General features: G+C 33.2%; 1 protein-coding gene across 1 annotated transcript in view; it reads right to left on the bottom strand.

Moving 5' to 3' along the window:
• The window catches only part of LOC128986888 (neurexin-3), a 77892-nt gene that overhangs the window by 18676 nt on the left and 38015 nt on the right, over nt 1-21201 (bottom strand). The window contains exons 2-6 of the mRNA XM_054407487.1: nt 13547-13696; nt 3193-3353; nt 1945-1971; nt 601-759; nt 221-373 (exon numbers count right to left, since the gene is read on the bottom strand). Of these exons, the coding sequence (XP_054263462.1) occupies nt 221-373; nt 601-759; nt 1945-1971; nt 3193-3353; nt 13547-13589 (543 nt within the window). The 5' untranslated portion in view covers nt 13590-13696. The remainder of the gene's footprint in view (nt 1-220; nt 374-600; nt 760-1944; nt 1972-3192; nt 3354-13546; nt 13697-21201) is intronic.

The raw sequence follows: 21201 nt of genomic DNA, 5'->3' as shown, positions 1-21201 counted from the left end.
CAATAAGTAAGTGGATCCCTGGAATGACAGCTCCACTGGTTCCACGCTGAGCCACTGCCTCCTGGGCATAAGTCCCTAAGCACTAAAAGCCTCATCCCTAGTTATTGTTGTTACTAAACCCATCATTTTTGTGCCCATGGAAACTTTTGTTTGTATTTTGGGGTTTTATTTAAATTCAGAAACCCCAACCCCTGACTCTCCTGTTAGAGTTTCTACTGACCAGATGAGATGCCTGGGTGGTGAAGGTGATGGGGTCTGCAGCCTCTACCTCCTGACACATGAAGTCTATGTGTCCGGCCACTGCTATCAACCTGCTGCCTGTGCGGCCCAGCTCTATCAGGTTTAGCTTCAGGGTGTCTGCAGAGTACTCCACCTGTTGTAGAGAAATTTAATAAATTAAAACATATTGCAAGAGAAAAAGTTTTTTACAAAAGTTACAACTAATACAAATCTTGTTGCTCAGTATGATTTTAGGCTGTAATCAAATTAATATTTATTTGTGTAGAAATGAAATGAGAGGTCATGGACTCTACGAGAATTGAAAATCATTGTAACATTTTATAACTTATTAACATTTTATTGTTAACTTGTGATACAGACCTTCCTGAGGCAGCCGATGAAGTTAGCGTGTATCCGAGAGCCAGGCAGGGCGATGGTGTTCTCACTACCTCCCACATACACTCTGCTGGAGGACAACATAGTGAACGTTCCTGCTGTGTTGGAGTGTTCAGAGTACACACCGTCCACCACAGCTGACAGCTGACAACAAACATCAGTATTGAAATAATAGATTAGACTACAATAGCGAGAGAGCCAGGCAGGGCGATGGTGTTCTCACTACCTCCCACATACACTCTGCTGGAGGACAACATAGTGAACGTCCCTGCTGTGTTGGAGTGTTCAGAGTACACACCGTCCACCACAGCTGACAGCTGACAACAAACATCAGTATTGAAATAATAGATTAGACTACGATACCGATGGAATGAAATATTCCATTCCCATGTTAAAGTTCTAGACAACTTTAGAATTAAATTAAATATAGTAGAATTGAACCACCATTCGAGTGTGTTGATGTCATTTACTAATTTCGGTTGTTAACTCCAACTTTTTTTCATCAAGACTATCAACGAACTATCCCAGTAACAGAAAGTAAGGAAACATTAATATTTTAGACTGAAGTACACTCTGTATATGGCTCATTCAACCATATTTTTTGTTTAATAATTAATCATTTAAATTAAAGCCCTTACATCACTGAATATTTTAAAGCTAAAACGAATTGCAAGCATTAATAAGAACTGGAGATATCTTAAAAATAATCATAAAAAATTTTCAAAGTACAAAACGTCCATAAGAAATGTATGGACACGGTTTTCGTTTCAATATACTGTATCTTTAAAACAAAAAATATATTTAAAAACAAATTTCGGTATTGAAATCTGTGTGAAAATCTAGTTTGTAGGCTAATGATTATGTGTCAGAACACTATCATTACATTTAAAATCATACCCAACTATGCGGATCCAAGATAGCAGCCGAAAACGCATTCCCTATCAAAATGAAGTACTAACCTCCCAATAAATATCGGCGGCGGTCCCAAATTAATTTCTCAAAAAATGTGCATAAAAATGCATGAGGTAACTGTTTAAAATTTGTCCAATGTTGGGAAAAGCCGTAATTTTTTATCGTGATTTTAGAGGTTTTCCTGTGGACCATTATGGCCAACTTAAAGTTTGTCAATATGCACACCCAACGCTACAAAATAAAACCACAAAACGTTTTCTTTCAATTTAACAATCCCTGTGTATGTTTTTAAGTTTGCTTGGAGTAATTTTGAGGATTGTTTCTTCTATTTCATAAAACAATTATCTATATATCAACATGCATTTTATGCACTCTATTTTAGTAAATAAATTGATAAGGAGGCTATAAAAAGCTTACCCTGCAAAAACTGGTTACAGCTGATATCTGAAACAAAATAACAAATTGATAATTTCTTCTGTAGTAAATTTAACCATACTAGGCCTAAGTAGTTAAAAGACAATTTTAATGATCCCTAATTGATCACTATTTTATTATAGAACTAGCAACAGAGCCGGTTAAATGCAACAGTCTCTAGGAAAATAACAGTTATGAAATACATGCACCACTTTGCTCACTAATATTAATGGTACAGATAAAACACAACTTTAGAAACTGTTTTCGTATAATGAGGATTAGATGATGCATTCCGGCAAACCCATTACTGCCATAAATCTAAAAAAGATCACACTTTCATAATTATTTGCAAATCTACATGGATGAAGCTTTCCATTGACATATTATTTAATAAAAACTGCCTAGTAGCCTAAAACTGTAGATTTAATTCTACACAATTTAAAAAAAAAATATCTCTAATTCAGTATTTCTAACAACTATAAATTCGGAGGCTGCTTAGCTTTTTTGCAAATAACTTTTAAATGGTGAGGAAATCGACCAAAGTGGAAGATGATATTCTGAAAGAGAATAAAATTTCCTACAAATTGATACGATGCACTTCTTGGAAATACTCATGCATTTGGTAAAGAAGACATTTCTCTGTTATTATTTATCCATTCTTAACAAATAAGGTATCATAGAAAACTAAATAAAATTTACTAACTTTTTTGTCTATTACAATTTTTTTGTTAGGTTTTTGTGAAATTTGGCATCAAATATTTTAAATGGGTGCCACTTTGAAACGGTTAATGAGTTTTTAGTATAATTTTGCACAAAGATAGATCTTAATAATATAAAAATCTTTTGTAAAAACTGAACGCTGTATCTCAAACCAATTAATAGTTATTATTTTTTTGTAAAAACAGACGGACGAAAAACTAGGCACCACAGACCCATGTTGATATGGTGAAATGTGGTCTTGACCTAAGCAATAACGCTATATACATGTGTCCAGAGAGTTACGGGACACACTGTATATATATAAGTAGATACTCTGCATACTAGCTGTAACCAAAGTATAAACAACTCACCGTAACTTACATAATAGACCAAATAACCAAATGGCTATATTTTTATTTTTTTCTATTACGACATATAAAGTGTCTCTGTAAAGTTAAACTGTAAGCCATGTAATTTCAATACCGTATTGCATAGCACACGTAATCAGAGCTTAAGATTGACAATGGTGAAGATCTGAAGGCTGTAGCCTACCTCCTGCACTCTGCGGTGTATGGTGACTTTGTGCCACTGGTTGTCGTCAAACCGCACTCTGTTGGGCTTGATCTGCACGTCCAGTTTGCCACTGCCCAGACTCATCGTCAAGATCACTCCTCCGTCCTTGAGTGCCAGGTTCAGATAATCGTCCCCATCTCCTGTTGAAAAACAAAACAGAAGTTTAAAAGTGATCTTATTTAGAGCGAAAATTTAAAACCTGCAAGATAAATAGGAACAGAAACCAAGTTACCACTCCATTTCAGCAATGACTTGGGATATGCAAGTAGATTTCTCTTTCTCCTGTATAATCTGAAGCCTTAAACATTACTGATATTTTTCCAGTATAAGAGCGTAAGGGTTAGTACAGGTAAAATAATACAAAAACACTCCATATAAACAACAAAATTTGTAGACTACATTCATGAAATTTTACCTGTGAGTTACTAATAATATGAGAAATGAAGATCCGATGAGTTCCCAAAATTTTGGGCGTCCTAAGGCCCTTTTTGGGGCCCTTTTTGTTCCGAAGGGCCCTTGTTCCTGAATAATTTTGTTTTTACGTTTAAGGTCGAGTGAGGTGTGGTTTTCGATGGTTTTAGTTATTTTAAATCGATTGGGACTAGTTTTAAGTTAATTAAACCACTCCATACAGGGTGTTTCGAAATATTATTACTTTTTACGATATTTAATCATCTAGTCATAAAGTGATAAAATTAGTTACCTCCATGCTCTATATAAAAAGGGGTTTATTGAAAATAACTGTAATTCTTTACTATATAAGAGGGAAGGATCACAAGGAGTCCGAAAAAAAATATTAAATACCCCCGTCACAGCAAACCTGCAGACTAAGCGAATTTTCATTTGCCCGATTTTCAATTAAATCTAAAATAGCATTGCGTTTAACGATTACCTAGGTTTGCTGCTACAAGGAGGCTAATAAAGTGTGTTTATAGTAAAATATTAATAGCCTAGTATAAAACAAATAAATTTGATAAGTTTTATTAAGACATATCTATAAACAAACAAACAAAATCATTTTACACTATTCTCCTTAAGAATAACATGGAATTTTAAAATTACAATTTTTGAATTTTATTCGTAACTAAAACACTTACAAAACACGTTAATATACTAAATTATTTGTTTTCTTTAAGCTCTTTAAAATACTCTAGAGAAAAATTGGGAGACTTTGTCTTTTGAGGGTCAAAGATTAAAAATTTTTACCACGAAATATAAAACATATCGGTTCCATGGACCGATTATGCCGGTTTCGTTAAAATTGACCCAAAATTACTCGAGTTATCATGTTTACGGACACGTATATAACATGGATATATTATATTATATATACGTATATAAACACATATATAATATTTTGAGTGGATGGTGCTTTAGGCTTCTGGGTGCATCGAAATGAAAACGTAAATCGGTTTCGGGTCTATGTTTTACCATAAGACCTTCGGTAATAGCTTATCGGTAATAGCCTATATGGGATGTTCGCTAAAAGGGGATGGATTAAGTTTTACACTATAACATAGGTTACTAAGAAAAATTTCAACTTTTAAGGTGGTGTGAATAATCTTTTAACGTGTTTTTTTATGCAAATCTATTAAGACCAATTTCAAATTGATATGTATTTTTCTAAGGTAGTTATTTAAGCTATTTTTCTTACATTTAAAAAAAATTAAAACAATTGTATTTGTATAAAACCTTACATTACATATTAAAACGAAGTACTTAAACTAAAGCCATTTTTCTACAATTTCCGTAGTATCTCTCTTTACAATTTCATCATCACAATAATTAATCTCAGACGACTCATTAACAATTTTATTATTCTTAGCTACTTGTCCATCTTTACTGATTTTGTCCAAGTTGGTGTTCAAGCAGGATTCCCCTTTACAAACCTAAAACCTTGCATATTGCAGAACAGGCAACACCAATCTTAAAGCACAAACAATGTGGTGCAAAAACACTTTTCACACATACTGACGTTTGCAACTTGTATCTTAAGTTCCTCAAACTTATTTTCAATCCATACAAGTACGGTTATCTTTCGTTGTTATAACGACCAGGACAGCACGAAGACATCAGAGCAGCATTGTCGGTACAAGCATTTTTGTCCTGAACAATGGGAACGAGGTTTGTGGAGTAAAAATTGGGTTTTCTTATTTTACTTTACCCTCAAAACACAAAGGTTCCCAATTTTTCTCTAGAACATTTTAAATAGCTTAGAAACAAATAATCTTATGTATTTAAAAAATTTGGGTTTTCTTTTCCGATTTCGTTTGGCTCTTCTACCCGACCGATTTTCATGATTGAGGTCTTAAATGGAAGGCATGCACGCCAAGCTTTCACACAAAGCATCGGCAAATATTTATGTACAGTATTACTCGACCAAAACTCATAATTTGATTTATTTTATAATTCTTACTTTAATTTAAGATGTACCTTCACAAGTTATCTAAATATATAAAAGGCAAAGCCCTCACTGACTGACTCACTCACTCACTCACTCATCACTAATTTTCCCACTTCCCATTTACCTAGGAGGCTGATTCTTTAGGCATTAAATAGGAAAACTAAGTTGTTTTTATTTTGATCGGACTCTCGGGCTCCGCCTCAGTGGCTCTGGAGTTTCCCATGTTAACCTTATGAGTACTCATATTTAAATAGAATTAATGAATCTTAACAACAGCAAATTTGCAACCAAAAGGTGAGTGAGCGTAGCGAACGAACTTCAACCTGGAGGCGAGTTAGCGTAGCGAACGAGCTAACCTGAAGGCAAGTGAGCGCAGCGAACGAGCTCCAACCTAAAGGTGAGTGAGCGTAGCGAACGAACTTCAACCAGGACGTGATTGAGCCATGCGAACGAGCTCACTTATGAAGTGAAACGGGGCAAAGCCCGCGGGTACAGCTAGTAGTTTTATAATTCTATATATTTTAGTCTAAGAACCATCAGTTAAATACTGGTTTTTATTTAAGCTGTTAGTTATTCAAATCGCACGAGTTTCAAGCAAACGCAAGGTGAACAACCAACATTAAATTACTTTTCATAAGGTTTGTATATGATTAAAAATCAATAGCTCCATTATTATTCATACTTTTCTATATGTTTTAAACTCAAACAAATCAATAAATTATAGGCTTTAATTTGAGCTAATGATCGTTTGAATCAGTTAAGCTCAAGATACTGTATTACTCAATCAAAAATCATAAATTTGATTATTTCTCGGATATTGTATTTATTTTAGCGCTGCGGAGCAGCATGGGTCCTCTAGTTTAGTATATTAACGTGTTTTTGTATGGTTATTAGTTTCGGATAAAAATGCTAAAATTGTAAATTTAAAATTCCCATGTTATTCTTATGTAGAATAATAGTGTAAAATGATTTTGTTTGTTTGTTTATAGATATATTTTGATCAAACTTGTAAAATTTATTTGTTTTATAATAGGCTATACATTTTTTACTATAAACACACTTTATTAGCCTCCTTGTAGCAGCAAACCTAGGTATATTTTGTTGTTTGTTGTTTTTGTTGGTTAAACACAATGCTATTTTAGATTTAATTGAAAATCGGGCAAATGAAAATTCGCTTAGTCTGCAGGTTTGCTGTGACGGGGGTATTTAATATTTTCTCTTACTCCTTGTGATCCTTCCCTCTTATATAGTAAACAATTACAGTTATTTTCAATAAACCCCTTTTTATATAGAGCATGGAGGTAACTAATTTTATCACTTTATGAATAAATGTTTAAATATCGTAAAAAGTAATAATATTTCGAAACACTCTGTATGGAGTGGTTTGATTCACTTAAAACTAGTCCCAATCGATTTAAAATAACTAAAACCATCGAAAACCACACCTCACTCGACCTTAAACGTTAAAATAAAATTATTCAGGAACAAGGGCCCTTCGGAACAAAAAAGGCCCCAAAAAGGGCCTTAGGACACCCAAAATTTTGGGGACTCATCGAATCCTCATTTCTCATATTATTAGTAACTCACAGGTAAAATTTCATGAATGTACAAATTTTGTTGTTTATAAAACCCTATTTTACCTGTACTAGGTTAATTAAATGCAATTTAATTTTTATTTTTGTGTCAATTGTACAATGAACTTGTAGACAGTTCCAGAAAAAATGGAAACCAATTCTCATCTCGCTGCGCGCCTCTAGCATCATAAAGATATCGGTATAGGTTGTAGCGAGTTAAATCTGTTCTATTGAAGAATAAACAAGTCAGCTTTACTCTCACATAAAAACATAGAAGAAAGGACAGTTAAAAGTCTACGGTCTAAAGCGTCTCTTGGCATCGTTCGTTATACCTAGGATAGCCTATAGTTCGTATAGTTTTAAGGTAATTGCTATTTGAAATTTACTGAAATGTTGATCTGATCCGATTCAGCAAGATTTTCTTTCATAATTGTAGTTTATAAACATAAAATTAACAAAAAAAAAAAAAAATTTTATAGTTTTCACAGGTTTGAACCTTAGATAAAACACATTCCCTTGGTAAATTTGTCAACCATATGGGACAGCTGAAGCCAGTTTTATTGTTAGTTCTGTCCGGTGCACTGTAGAGGTCGTATTTTGTTTACAATCTGTTTCTTGTCACTTCAGTCATTTAAACACTCGTTTCGTCCCCTATAACCAAACTGTATTTTCCTTCCACCATGTCACCAAACAGTAAACCACAAATATCATTAACCCTAAAATAATATAAACAAAATTTCATCGACACTAGCGATCAGTGTCACCGGACATGAAAAAGACTAGACACAAAAAACGAGCTTCAAAATTTATAATGGGATTTTGGGGTACTTTCCTGTTAAAGGGAACATTCATTATTATCGATGATTTTTTTTCTCGATATATCAATTTTAACAAATTGAAACATATCAGCTGACAACTACGATAAATATTGTTCAGTATCAACAAACAATAATGAAATGAAACTGTTATAAAAAAATAACCTAACATAACTAACCAAACTTGCTGTGTAACATTTAAAAATTTCGTGTTTAACTTGCCTATTCTGTTATCAAACGGAATTTTTAATTGGTACAGCAAGTTTGGTTGTTATGTTAGGTTAGCTTAGAACAGTTTAATTTCTTAATCCATATAATGGACTATTTTAGCCTAAACAAGATCAGTTGTCAACTTGTGACAATCGGAAAACAAAAATATCGATATATCGAGAAAAAAATCATCGATAATAATGAATGTTCCCTTTAACAGGAAAGTACCGATTTTGGACGTAACCATCTTGAAACAGATGTTTGTTTTTGGAGAGTTTATCAATTAATTTATCCATTCAATGATATTCATAAGTAACTTATTGATTAATAGTAATAAACATAAAATAACAATAAAAGGTTATAGTTAAATTTCAATAATAGATTAACACTAGTCTGATCAACACTAGTCATATCAACACAAGTCTTAAAATAAAATCATTAAAAACTAGAAAAGTAAAAAAAATACGTTACACGCTTCTGAAGACTAAAACATTTGTGTTTGAGCAAAGAAATGCGCAGTGTCGCTCAAGGGACACACAAGGCTTTTGTTTTATCTTTGCAAATGTGTATTTGTTTTATACTTGTGTATTTATTTGCCTTATTTAGACTGTAAGCGATGACTTTACTTCACAATTTCAAGAACTATACATTATATTAACATATTAATTACCCTTTCTAGAGTTTGGATTGTAAACAAATCATCAAAGAACTCAAGAAAAGGTAAATGGTAAATTATTTTAATTTAATACTAAATCTATATATTACATATAGGCCTACTTAATGTTTTCTCTGTATCATCCCTTTTCAACCGTCATAGTTAACGGATTTTTACGATTGAGGTGTTATTGCAAAGCTAACACCACCTTAACCTTGTATCTAGCGAAGTAAAGAATGTTAACTGAAAAGGTAATTTCCTTTAGCGTTCCACCCCCTAGAGTTTGATTTTATTAATTGTCTTAATAGCTTCCTCATTAAGTCTACTTTAAGATAATAACAACTTTTATACCATTTAAATATACTAAAAGTTGTTAAAAATAGGTCTACGGGAAAACCTTTAATCACTATTAAAAATGGCGGCTTTTCCCAACATTGAACACATTTCGAAAAAAATATACCATGCATTTTTATGAACATCTTTCGAGAAATTGACTTGGTACTACTGCTGATATTTATTCGGGGGTCAGTACTTCATTTCGATAGGTAACGCGTTTTTGGTCGCCATCTTGGATCGCCATATTGGATATAAATAAAATATTTTAAATGTAATAATAGTGTTGTGACACATCATTATAAACTAGATTTTCACGCTGAGTTCAATTCTGAAATCCATTTAAAAAAATCCTTTTTCAATCAGAAAATATAATTAATCGAAAACTCTACCCTATACATTTCTAATGGACGTTTCGTACTTTGAACATTTTAAAGATTATCTTTCTTACATCTCCAGTTATTATTAACGCTTGCAGTTCGTTCTAGCCTTACGATGTTCAGAGATGTAAGGGCTTTCATTTGAGCTATTGATCATTAAAATCGGACGAGTTAGAGACGAGCTACGAACCCCAACACAATATTAAATTGAATTGTTTAGAAATAAGTTTTTATTAAACGATTTATATCTCGGGTTGTTCATACGCCACCAAGTTATTTCTGGTCTTAAATTATTCGGTAAATGTTTGGCTTTGATTTTATTAATCACTGAACAAAATCAGACAAATTTAAATTGTCTCATGGACCTTTATTTAAAATTAAATTATTTTTATTTTGAAAACTTGTCTTAAGGTCAAATACATCCAATCCTTAATAACTCCAAAAACTCTTTATAGTCTTAAATAATTCGTCAAAGTATTGACTGTTATTTTAGCTATGGATTACTTATTGGGAGTTATTATTAGAATTGGGAATTAACGTCTTTCTTTGGTGAGCAGCTGATCTTTCAGTTGAATCATAGACCTAGCACCCGTTGAACTGGTATTTTATGTAATTTAATTCAATTTAATTTAATGACACAAAGAACAAATGGTTGAAGGTTTAAAAATCAGTCAGATCAGTAAATCAGGGACAAAACAGTTAAGGAAATGGATTTTAATGGATAGGCGACTTTTTATAACTGTAACTTATGATTGAGGTACGTAAATCACTCTAAATGGTATGGATCTACATCTAGAACCAACAAATTTATTGTAAACTAGCTGTGTGCCCGTTCTACGCACGGGGATCTTACAGTAGTCAGTTGAAACCTTCTTATATTAAGAACAGCAGTTGGTTTGCATATTTGCAGATATGCTGGAAAAACTATTATATATAAACCTTCGCAAATACAATATCCAACAGTTCAAGGCAAAATAAATGCTTGTCAATTAAATGTCACCCAGATCGTGTTGGTACATATGTTAAATCCAATAATTAAACAAAAATATTCTTTATAGATCCATGAGGCATAGCCCTAAGGTAGGCCTATAATTGAAAGTTACTTTCCACAATGGTTAAACGTATTTAAAGTAATACCTCGACCTCACAATTTAACACTTTATTCCGGTTGACATTTACATTATCAAAGGCGATCTTGTCCATTCCGTGAAACACTGAGAAATAAGGACATGAATGCGTTACCAACAGAAATTCACACAAAAATACAGAACTTAATTAGGGAATTTGCTACGCTTTAAGCATAACAAAGTATGCTACATATAATATTAGTATTTGAAATCTTTGTTAATGTTATCAAACTTTATCATAACAATTTATATTTGCTTAGACCGAAGATGAGCCGAAATGGTGTTGAAATGACGGCTTACTATATGAAATGAAGTACATATAGACGATTTATATTGGTAATTAAGAATAAAAATTACCAAAATAGGCCACGAACTATTGATACATAAACAACGTAAAGGCGTAAACAATTCATGATGGTTTGCTCAACAAATGTTTTACTCAAATGGGTTATAATTTTCTTAGCATACCGGGTAAGCTTTGGAATCCAGATAGAAAAAGCAAAACTTATAAAGTTAAGACATCAATTAAATTGAATACGGCTCTAAAAAAAAGGTGCAACACCAACTAAAACTAATTTGTAAATTACAGTGATGAGTTGGTCCCATCGTAAATGTGCAATTTGTGCACGGGTCCCATCGTAAATGTGTAATTTGTGCACGGGTCCCATCGTAAATGTGTAATTTGTGCACGGGTCCCATCGTAAATGTGTAATTTGTGCACGGGTCCCATCGTAAATGTGCAATGTATGCACGGGTCCCATTGTTAATATGCAATTTGTGCACGGGTCCCATTGTTAATATGCAATTTGTGCACGGGCCCCATCGTAAATGACCAATTTGTGCACGGATCTCCTCGTAAATGTGCAATTTGTGCACGGGTCCCATTGTTAATATGCAATTTGTGCACGGGCCCCATCGTAAATGTCCAATTTGTGCACGGATCCCCTCGTAAATGTGCAATTTGTTTACGGGTCCCCTCGTAAATATTTATCTTCTAAAATAAACATATTGAGTTGATAATAGAAATGTCATGTAGTTGTGTAAGAGAATTTTAAAGGAACACCAAAGTCGCAGCTCAAGTAAGGCATTGAAGTTTAACTTGAAAAGCTCGTTCATTATTCACAACCTTTTAAAGGTTTTTGTGAACATACAAGACTTATTGTTCACAAACTTTGAATAGTGAATTTTGGTGATTGGTCCTAAGTGTATTGTTGGAAATTGTTGGGGAGATTGTTGCTGTAATAATGGCCAAATGAAGTTTGATTTTAATTGATATAAAACTATATAAAACACAATTAATTGTTATTAAGAAGGAAAAAAGGTATTTGATTTACAAAAACTTAACAAAGTTCAAATCATAATATGTTTTCAGAATTTGTTTCAAGCCATGTTTACAATAAAAAGTTTACAAAGGTTGTCGGCCATTATTGTCAACAAACGTTTTAAATATATTTTGTGGAAAATCAATTTGTATTATCGCGTTCAAAGTAGGCCTATTGAAGGGTATTCTTTTTTTACTAATAATCAAATGTTATCTTTTGCAAAGAATTTACTGTCTAATTGCTGTATTATTGCACTTAATTTAATACATTTTTTATACCGCGTGTAAAATAGATAATATAGTGTTGAATGTAATACTACAACTTTATTCGGCAGTCGGCACAATATTAAACCAACATGTGCTTTTTAAATATCTGCTAGAAAATACAATATCATAAATTGTATTTTTATAGAGGGACGATATTGGAATAAATAAAATAAACTTCAAGACGTTCTTCAAACCAGTCATCTTTTGCGATTCAACGGAGATTGGTGAGATATCCAATCATCAATGATTGGCCAACCGAGCTCACACAAAGACTTATGTCCAGCTTCTAATAAACTGAGGAACAAAGCTGGATATACTGGACTCATATTATAAGTGACGTGACATAAAGTTAAATAAATGAATTGGTTTTTACTAATTGGTATTTAATTTTGACCAGAAGTGCACTCATATGCTGAAAACATATACGACCTTTTACACCTCAGAGGCACAGAATTTGTTTTATTTTACATTTCCATACACACCTGATAGGTTGGAAGTACATTTTTGTTTGTAAAGTACAAACAGTGAATAAAAATACATTCCATAGCACTCTTCAAACATATATCCACAACTATATCGTTAACTCCCAAGATGGTAAGTGGTGATCGATTTCGATTGGACACTCAAATCATCATTAGACCTAATAGACGATTGACAAGAAACTCGATGGCGTCCCTACTTATATCCTATACAAATACCAGACAACCAATTTATTTTTTTATGGTGTTTATGTGTTCTAGACATATTTTCATTTATGTTCTGTAAACATATAAAACACGTACAAAGATGAACAAGACATTTTTTTATGTGGCATACGTCCTAACTAGTACCTTAGGTACTAATAGTCAATTCTAGTACCTAAAAATGTGTTGTGCATTAATATTATCAAAAATATTTTCTGTCTCAAAAACCATTTAACTAAATACAACGAACCACGACGATAAAGTTTAAACATTAACCTTCTCCTGATGATGTGGCGAAGGGGAAGGAGCATTGCAGGTGTAGTTGATACATTATGTAAATATTGCAGCATATTAGGAGGATATAAGCTCCTTAGAGGCTGTGTGCTGTGTGCACTGCTTCTCTCTATCACACACAATCTACTTTTGTTCTTTAAACTTTATGTTTGTTGGTTTCACAAAACAAACAAACTATCTCGACTCAGAGACTTTGGTGTGTTAAAATGTTTGTCTTTATAATATATACATATTTAATTGTGTTTTTAGATCAGTTTTTAATCAAGCTACCTGTATGAAACAGCAAGCCCGTGGGGTGTCTGGTCTTGAACATGAGAGATATAGAGTCCTGAGCACTGACGATGGGTTCTCCTCCCGTCCTACTCAGGTCGTACCACAGGAACTCCAATCCTCGGAATGTGGCTTCCGATGGTGCTTTGTCTGAAACAAAAATAACACAAAGGTAAAAATACAAGATTTAGACTGTACGATAAACTCTGCTGGGGTAGTCAGTAGAGCGCAGGATTTCTGACCCATAATGTCAAGTTAAATATATAGGCTATATTAACTATTTAGAATGTTGGCTAACATATTTATTAGGTATTTGATAATGATCCTAGTGGTTAAGATCCAGCCTTAAGCTTTACTTTCGAAAATAAAAATAAAGGTATCCTTGGCGAGGAGAACTGTAAGTTATCTGTAAGGGAGACTAAAAGTCACACAATAATGTTATTGATTGACTGTATTTCACTGTAAAAAAAAATGAAAACATCCAAGAAAACATGTGGGTTACAGTGCTCGCCTAGTAATCAATAGGTCCCGGTTCGATCCTTAGAAAAGTGTGTAGCTTTTTGAAGGTACAAAACTGGACGGGCTGTCTTTGATCATTGTGCTTTTGAAACAGCTGGTCTTGGTCAGTAACAAAGCTACACAGATAATCTCACTCTATTATTCTACACTCATCCTTCACTCATATTATTTGGGTTAAAATACATACCTAGGTGGCGTCCCCATCTCATTTCATAATAATAATAATAATAATAATAATAATAATAATAATAATATTAGAATTTGTTATTGTGTTTGACTAAATATTTGACAGAGTTGTATTCCAATTCCTAGGATAAAAACGCAATAAAAAAAACCAATACAAGTGAGACTGTTTGTCAAATTTTACCTTACAATGTAAGCATAGTGCCTAATGTGTTTTAAGTTTGCACATGAATAAATAACAGTAAGGTTTGGATTAGCTGTAGTGTGTGTATACAGCAAAGTGGAAAATCCTTAGATCACTACAACTGTTCAGGAGTTGACATTTAGTCAATACCGTTCGAGTTAAACTATTATTCCACATAGAGACTAAAATGTCAACCCTTGTTTATTTATTTGACATCAAGAAATCAACGTCTGGAACTTATAAAAGTTGTTGTTTCTGACATGTTTGAATTGTTTAAGTTACCTGTTAAAAACGTTTTTATTGTTGATCTCAAACATTTGATTTTAATAATTTGTAAATAATACACAAATAACGCGTGTGAAGTGTAGCCTCTTATTAACTTTAAATGTTAATTCAATAACTTAAACAGTTTTCTCATATGCATGAAACCTTTTATCAATAGTCCAAATTCGTTAGCCTTTTTTGGTGTGACGTTGTGAAGTAAAGCAGTTGAGACTCTGAAAGTCAGATTTGCAAGTCCCCAGAGAACAAAACAGCTGTTTTGTAGCCGAGACTTTGTGATGACGTCATTGCGCGGACAGGACAGGGGAGGTTGACTGCATTATTTAACCCTAGGCCCAAACACACTAGCCTTCAACGGCTGCTCATACTAAACATCACTTTGGCTCCACCTTTTACAAGTCTATCAAGCGAGTTTTCGATCGACAATTTTATTGGAGCTGTTTTAGCAAATTACCAATATTATGGAATAAGCTATTGTAGATCTCATGGCAAGACCTGAACCCAGGATCGATTTACGTTTTCGTTTTGATTTTCCAGAGTCTAAAAACTACCATTCGTTGATTAATTCAAATTTAAAATCGTATTTGTGTGTGCGTTAGCACGATAACTCAAGAAATAATCACCTGATTTTGATGACATTTAGCACAAACGTGTACACTTACGAAACAAGTTGGTGAACCAGCAGGTGAACATATGTTTTTATATTTTTAACCTTAAAACGTAACGACTTTATGATAGGATTAAAGCTTCCAAACGGTTACATACAATGCATAATATGCTCCATGTTAATGTTCACTGAGGTAGGTAAGGGGTTTACAGCGTCTACCTCTACTCTATTATACAATGTACTGTCTAAGTTTGAAAACGTGAATATTTTGTAAATGTAAACTAAGCGTGAAGAGTAAGCTCTGATACTTTATTTATTGGAAATCAAGCATACCAAAGTGAATTTGCTGTCTTGTTTGTTTTTCCTTTTCTACACAAAAATTTACGCCGCTGTTATTTTTACTGTCCTTGTTTTTAAAGTCTTGTGTGTTAAATATTTTTGTTTCATCATTGTTATTTCATTGTAATATTTATTTAATTGTTATCTAGTTGTTGTAAGAATGTTATCTACTTGGTTTTGCTATAGGCTATCATATGTTTGTGAAAGTATATTTTTCATTCTTGTTCTGATGTCATTTCATGTCAGGATTTCAGCAATTGCCATCGTCAAGCAAGATGAATCAGTTTTAGTTATGATTGTACTATATAGCAGCAAGAGTGTGTTGTCTGTTTTTAATCTTCAAATAAACATACTATCATGTAATTTGTTACTTATACATTTTGTGGAACCTCGTTTTACACCCTAAATTACCTAAATGACAATACGTTTGGAAACGGACTTTGCTGGCACCTGTAAATTCAATTTTCAATAACGAGTAAAACATTTATTTCAGACTATTGGTGACATAACTAAACTAAGTTTTTTTTTAAGAAAGAGATTATTTAGATAAATGACAACTGTATTGTAATTAATAACAGGTTAAGTGTTTACAAATCCTATATCCTATAATCTAAAACAAGCAAAAAACGTACGGGCAAACGTTTTTTCCTATCCGAGGATTTTGGATTTTTTTCTTTAATATGGGGTATTGGGCCACGATAAATCAATTGAAGTTGGTCACAAGGTTGGAAAAATCCAGTTTCCGCCCTACGGCTCTTGAAAGTGCCTATGTTATCGTCAATACCTTTTTGTAGCAGAAGAAAACAAAAACAGCTGATACAGATTATTTTACTGTCATTTTGATTTACGTGTAAACAAAATAACTGTATTAATTAGTTTGGACCACGATAAAAAATTAAGAATGAAACGCGGAAGATCTCCGAAGCGAATATACATAATCCGAAAGGGAGAGAAGCTACAATCAATCGTCAGGAAATAATTTCACCTCTTCGTCTACAACCGAGCCAGTTCCAACCAACTCATACAAACGTCTCAAAACCTCGGTCAAGTCACGCATTGAAGAATAAAAGTATATAAATAATTTAAGATATTATGGTAGTGTAAAATAATGAACCGATAATGAAGGTGGGTCATCTTAAGCAGGAGTGACAACGAATCGCTGCTCGACGTTTGGAAGAACGTCAGCGCACTGCAATTCCTCCAACCTCTTAAGTCGCCATGCCAGCGGATTTTGGATGTTCACGATTGGAACAGTTAACGTGGAATGAATGCACACGACGTGTGTTCGAACTGATCCACGGTCAGAGGGTAGTTCTTCAAAATCCAAACTGATCCATAAATCTGACAGGTAGACAATTGGGTCGCTTGAAACATCCAGTTTTATCCGCTTTGCGTGGGGGATGGCCTCTACTCCCCGTAGCCCACAGGTACATACTAGGTACACAGGAAATACTAGGTAGCCGCTATTGCGTATGTTATCCTAAATTATAAATTAGTTGTAAGTAAACATTGTAACTTTTAGCATAATTTTATTCAGGTTTCAATAATTTTTTTTTTCTTTTTACCGGTTCAAAAAATATCAATCATAGCTCTAAGTTTTTTTTTCATATCGACAATCTTTTTATAAATAATATTTCTTCTGTAATTTGTTATTTATTTTTCATAATTTGATTCTTAAACAGTTTAAATAGCATAATTATTAGTTTAAATGTATTGAAATTATGATAAATCATTGCACGACCTGTTAATTAGAATCTGTTCTGAATCACCCCTTAATGAAGACCAAAAATGTCCACTAATTTACGTCGGTGTGATGACAGAGCGATGTTTATCAATAATCGCTGATCTAAGGATTTTAAACCCGTTTCATCTCACAACCTGGGTTACATTTTTATTTGTTGTTACTAAATATGCAATTATACCATAACGTATAATTGATTAGTTATGGTAAAATATGTCAATTAAGGCTGCTTAGAAGTAAACATCATTAAGAAGATGTGTACATAGCAACGTTGAAGATTCGGCCGGCACATGCTACCCCCACAACCCCAGTCTACAGGGTCGTCTGTCATTGTCAGTCTATTGTACCTCAGAGGCCACAATGGGCGGTCGATGAATCGATCTACCAGATTTTACTTTGAGGAACTTCCAAGGGACACCAGGTGAAGTCTTCTAAACATTTTGCGAATAGAAAAATGCCTTTGGTGTTTAAAAAAAAAAAAAAAAACTATATACAATGAGTTGTAGTAAGGAATTCTAACCTGTTAAGGGAATACAAGAGATATTGCTAATAATCTAGCGATGAGTAGTTCATCAGTTAGGTTAATGATACATAATTACAACTTAAGAGGGTTCTACTTGACAGCCTGAATTTCAATCCAAGATGGCGGATTATATGGATTGAAATATAGTTCGGAATTGAGCATGCCTCTATTGTACAAGCTCTCGACATTGTAAAACTAGTTCGTTTCCAATGATCGTGTGCTCTTAACTTGCAATGAATGGAGAAATATTAAATGTAACTATTATTTAGAAGTTAAAATCACATGTGAAAAAGACTAACTTACGGATTTTCAAAACGATTTTGTAAATACTTAAAGCAACCATTACGAAGTATCAGTTCATACAGTGCATTAGTTTGGATTTTTGTGAATATTTTAACGTTTATTTAAACTTATTTCACTTTAATAAAGACACGAGGTTCTTTTTTGAAGGACCACGTATACGTGGTAACCAGCCGGCGGGTGGAACCCACCTAGTAGTGGTCCTATTCGTATTGCAACAATACTTAAGAAAGCATTGTGCTGAAATACGAATAGGAAACAAAATACAAACATTAAAAATTAACTGTACACTTTGAGATTGTCATAATAAGGAACTCCATCCTTTGAGCCAAAACAAGTCATTACCCTTGCAGTATTACTCGATACAATATAAGCTACTGGGTACTTTTATTTTGGAAATAACTTTTTAGTGTATTATCTAGGTTCTATAGAGACAAATATATAATCTACCACCTTTTAAAAGTATTAAAAAAATATATATCATATACCTCGGAGATGAGAAAGGAAATATAGTAAACTATAACACTAGCAACGTATAATGCTTATATTATAACATATATAGGTCATAACACACATCAAGCTACTTCTCTTGCAATATTCCTGTAACACTGAACAAAGTCATAATGTAGACCAGTATTTTGCAAACAAGGACAGGAAAGAATCTATGTTTATCATTTGTTTATACTTGCATATCTACTTTTCTTAAACTCAAGATATGGAAGTAAACTAATGTAATATAAGTTAATGGTGAAATGTGATTATGTGTTAAAATAAAAATGTTAATGACGAATTTTTAAAAATCGCTATGAAAAATAACATAATAGTAACTTTCGATCGTACTGGTATAGTATTCATATTGCTTAAATCTTAATAGGTATGAACAATTTTTTTTTAGAAAGAGTTGTATTAAATAACATTAAATATAGACATAACAGTCATAATATAGACATAACATAATAGACATTGACGTCGGCGATTTTAGTTTTCTAAAGCCAACAAAACGATACTTTAATAATTCTCCGATTAAAATTGCCATTTTAACAGATTAAACGAAATAAGTTAAATATGTACATTTTTATCCACCACTTCATGAGCCTATGCAAGCAAATCGCTTGTTATATTCGTTACAACTGTCGACGACGATGTGATTTAGTCGTAACCACAGTTTAATGGATGAAAACTGGAAAGTTGTCGTGGAGGAAACTTCTCCGGATTAAAGCAGTTTCTTGCGCACCGCGGGCAACGTCCAGTGCAGCTGATTGCAAAAACAATCTCGTGGAGATATCAGCAAACAGATCAGCCCGGGGCTGACCACCCTGCTGAGGCTCAGTGTCCTTGTTGTGTTCAAACTCGATAACACAGTTGCTGTATAGGGGGTCCCATGAAGAGGTTTGGCCAATCTCCGTTATAGCCTACGTATGCACCAAAAGCTAAGCTACAAAATGTATAAAATAGCTGAAAATACTTCGTTAATATTTCAGCTACCTTTTGTAGAAACAAAATGGCGACACGTCAAAAATGTTCCAAATTTGCTTCATATAACACTTTTTGAGTTACTTACTTTCTTCTTACTTCTTCTTCTTCTTCTTCTTCTTCTTCTTCTTACTTTCTTGAGTTTTTACCTGATTTCTTACTGCGTTGCAGTTTTGACATTTATTTGACTTTTAACTTTGAATAACATCGTCAAACTATTTTGACAATCTGTAAAGAGAAGATGCAACCATGCACCGTACAAATAACAAACTACAAACTAATCAGTTTATACACGCTAAAGGAATGAATTCCAAGAATACTAGTACATGGAGCAATAAACATAGTTTCCAGGGGAATACGTTTACATGATCGAGTGTGTACAGGTTGTACAATATTGCTGCAATTACTGTAACAACACGCCAGGTAATGGGCACTCAACATTCACAATCACACATGCTGCAACTCACTGGGCTGATATATATTATTTATTGGATGTATAAATATATCCTAAATAACAAATTATAGTCTAAAACAAAAATGAAACTTTAGATTTATGTGCATCTAAATCTCGGACTTTTTTGTAACCTTACAGTGTGAGAAACCAATTCTGGTCCTTTTTCAGACCATCAGTACCGGTGAACAAATATCTGACGATTATTTGTAAAATGATTATCGATCCGGCCATAGTATGAGCATCTGGTCACAGTTAATGGTATTACGGTCACAGTTAATAGGCTATACATTTAATACCTTGACCTAGCTGAAGGTGAAAAAGTTTTGATTCACTTTACATAATAGATAATAAACATGGATAAATTACATAATAGACTGAAAACATAAGAAGACAGGTATTTTTAACTGTGCTTTGCAACTGGAATGATTAAGGATAGAACAATAAAATAATTCCTGGTTATTCTGACCTACAACTAGCTATAGAAAACGGTACCATTATACTATCAATGCAGTCCATCTTATTTGTAACTAGCAGAGTACCCGTCCTTCGTACGGGGTTGACATATAAGTTTGAATTGCTTATTGCAGTTATACTCAAGCTTTGCGTTTGCATTGGGGGAGGACAAAGTTTGATAAAATTAGCTTCTTTAAATTGACGGTATACTATGGTACTGTATTACACATCTACCATAGCCATAATGTTCTACCTCTTCACCTAAACAATAAATAAAAATAAAGTATTACAAATTTAAAAAAATCACAAATTATTCATGACATTAAAAACATAAACATAACTGTAAACAATCCTAATTTGACAGTTCTCATTGCGCATCACAGTTTTTTGTTGCTGCTTAGTTCAAATTAGCTGTTTACATAAATGCAAAAAAATATAGTGCTGCACCCTGTTGGTAAATCTTATAACTTTTTAATGCTTTTGTATATCATAGAACCAACTTTTTTAGTTGAAACAGCTGACTAAATTCTTTAATTCCCTTTAAATATGAATACTCATAAGGTTAACATGGGGAACTACAGAGCCACTGGGGCGGAG

The sequence above is a fragment of the Macrosteles quadrilineatus genome, unplaced genomic scaffold, assembly GCF_028750875.1.
Source record: "Macrosteles quadrilineatus isolate MER2022 unplaced genomic scaffold, UCM_ALF_1.0 Scaffold_1__1_contigs__length_201487025, whole genome shotgun sequence".
Lineage (NCBI taxonomy): Eukaryota > Metazoa > Arthropoda > Insecta > Hemiptera > Cicadellidae > Macrosteles > Macrosteles quadrilineatus.
Note: the sequence above shows the minus strand (reverse complement) of the source record. Positions and strands in the feature narration are given on the sequence as shown.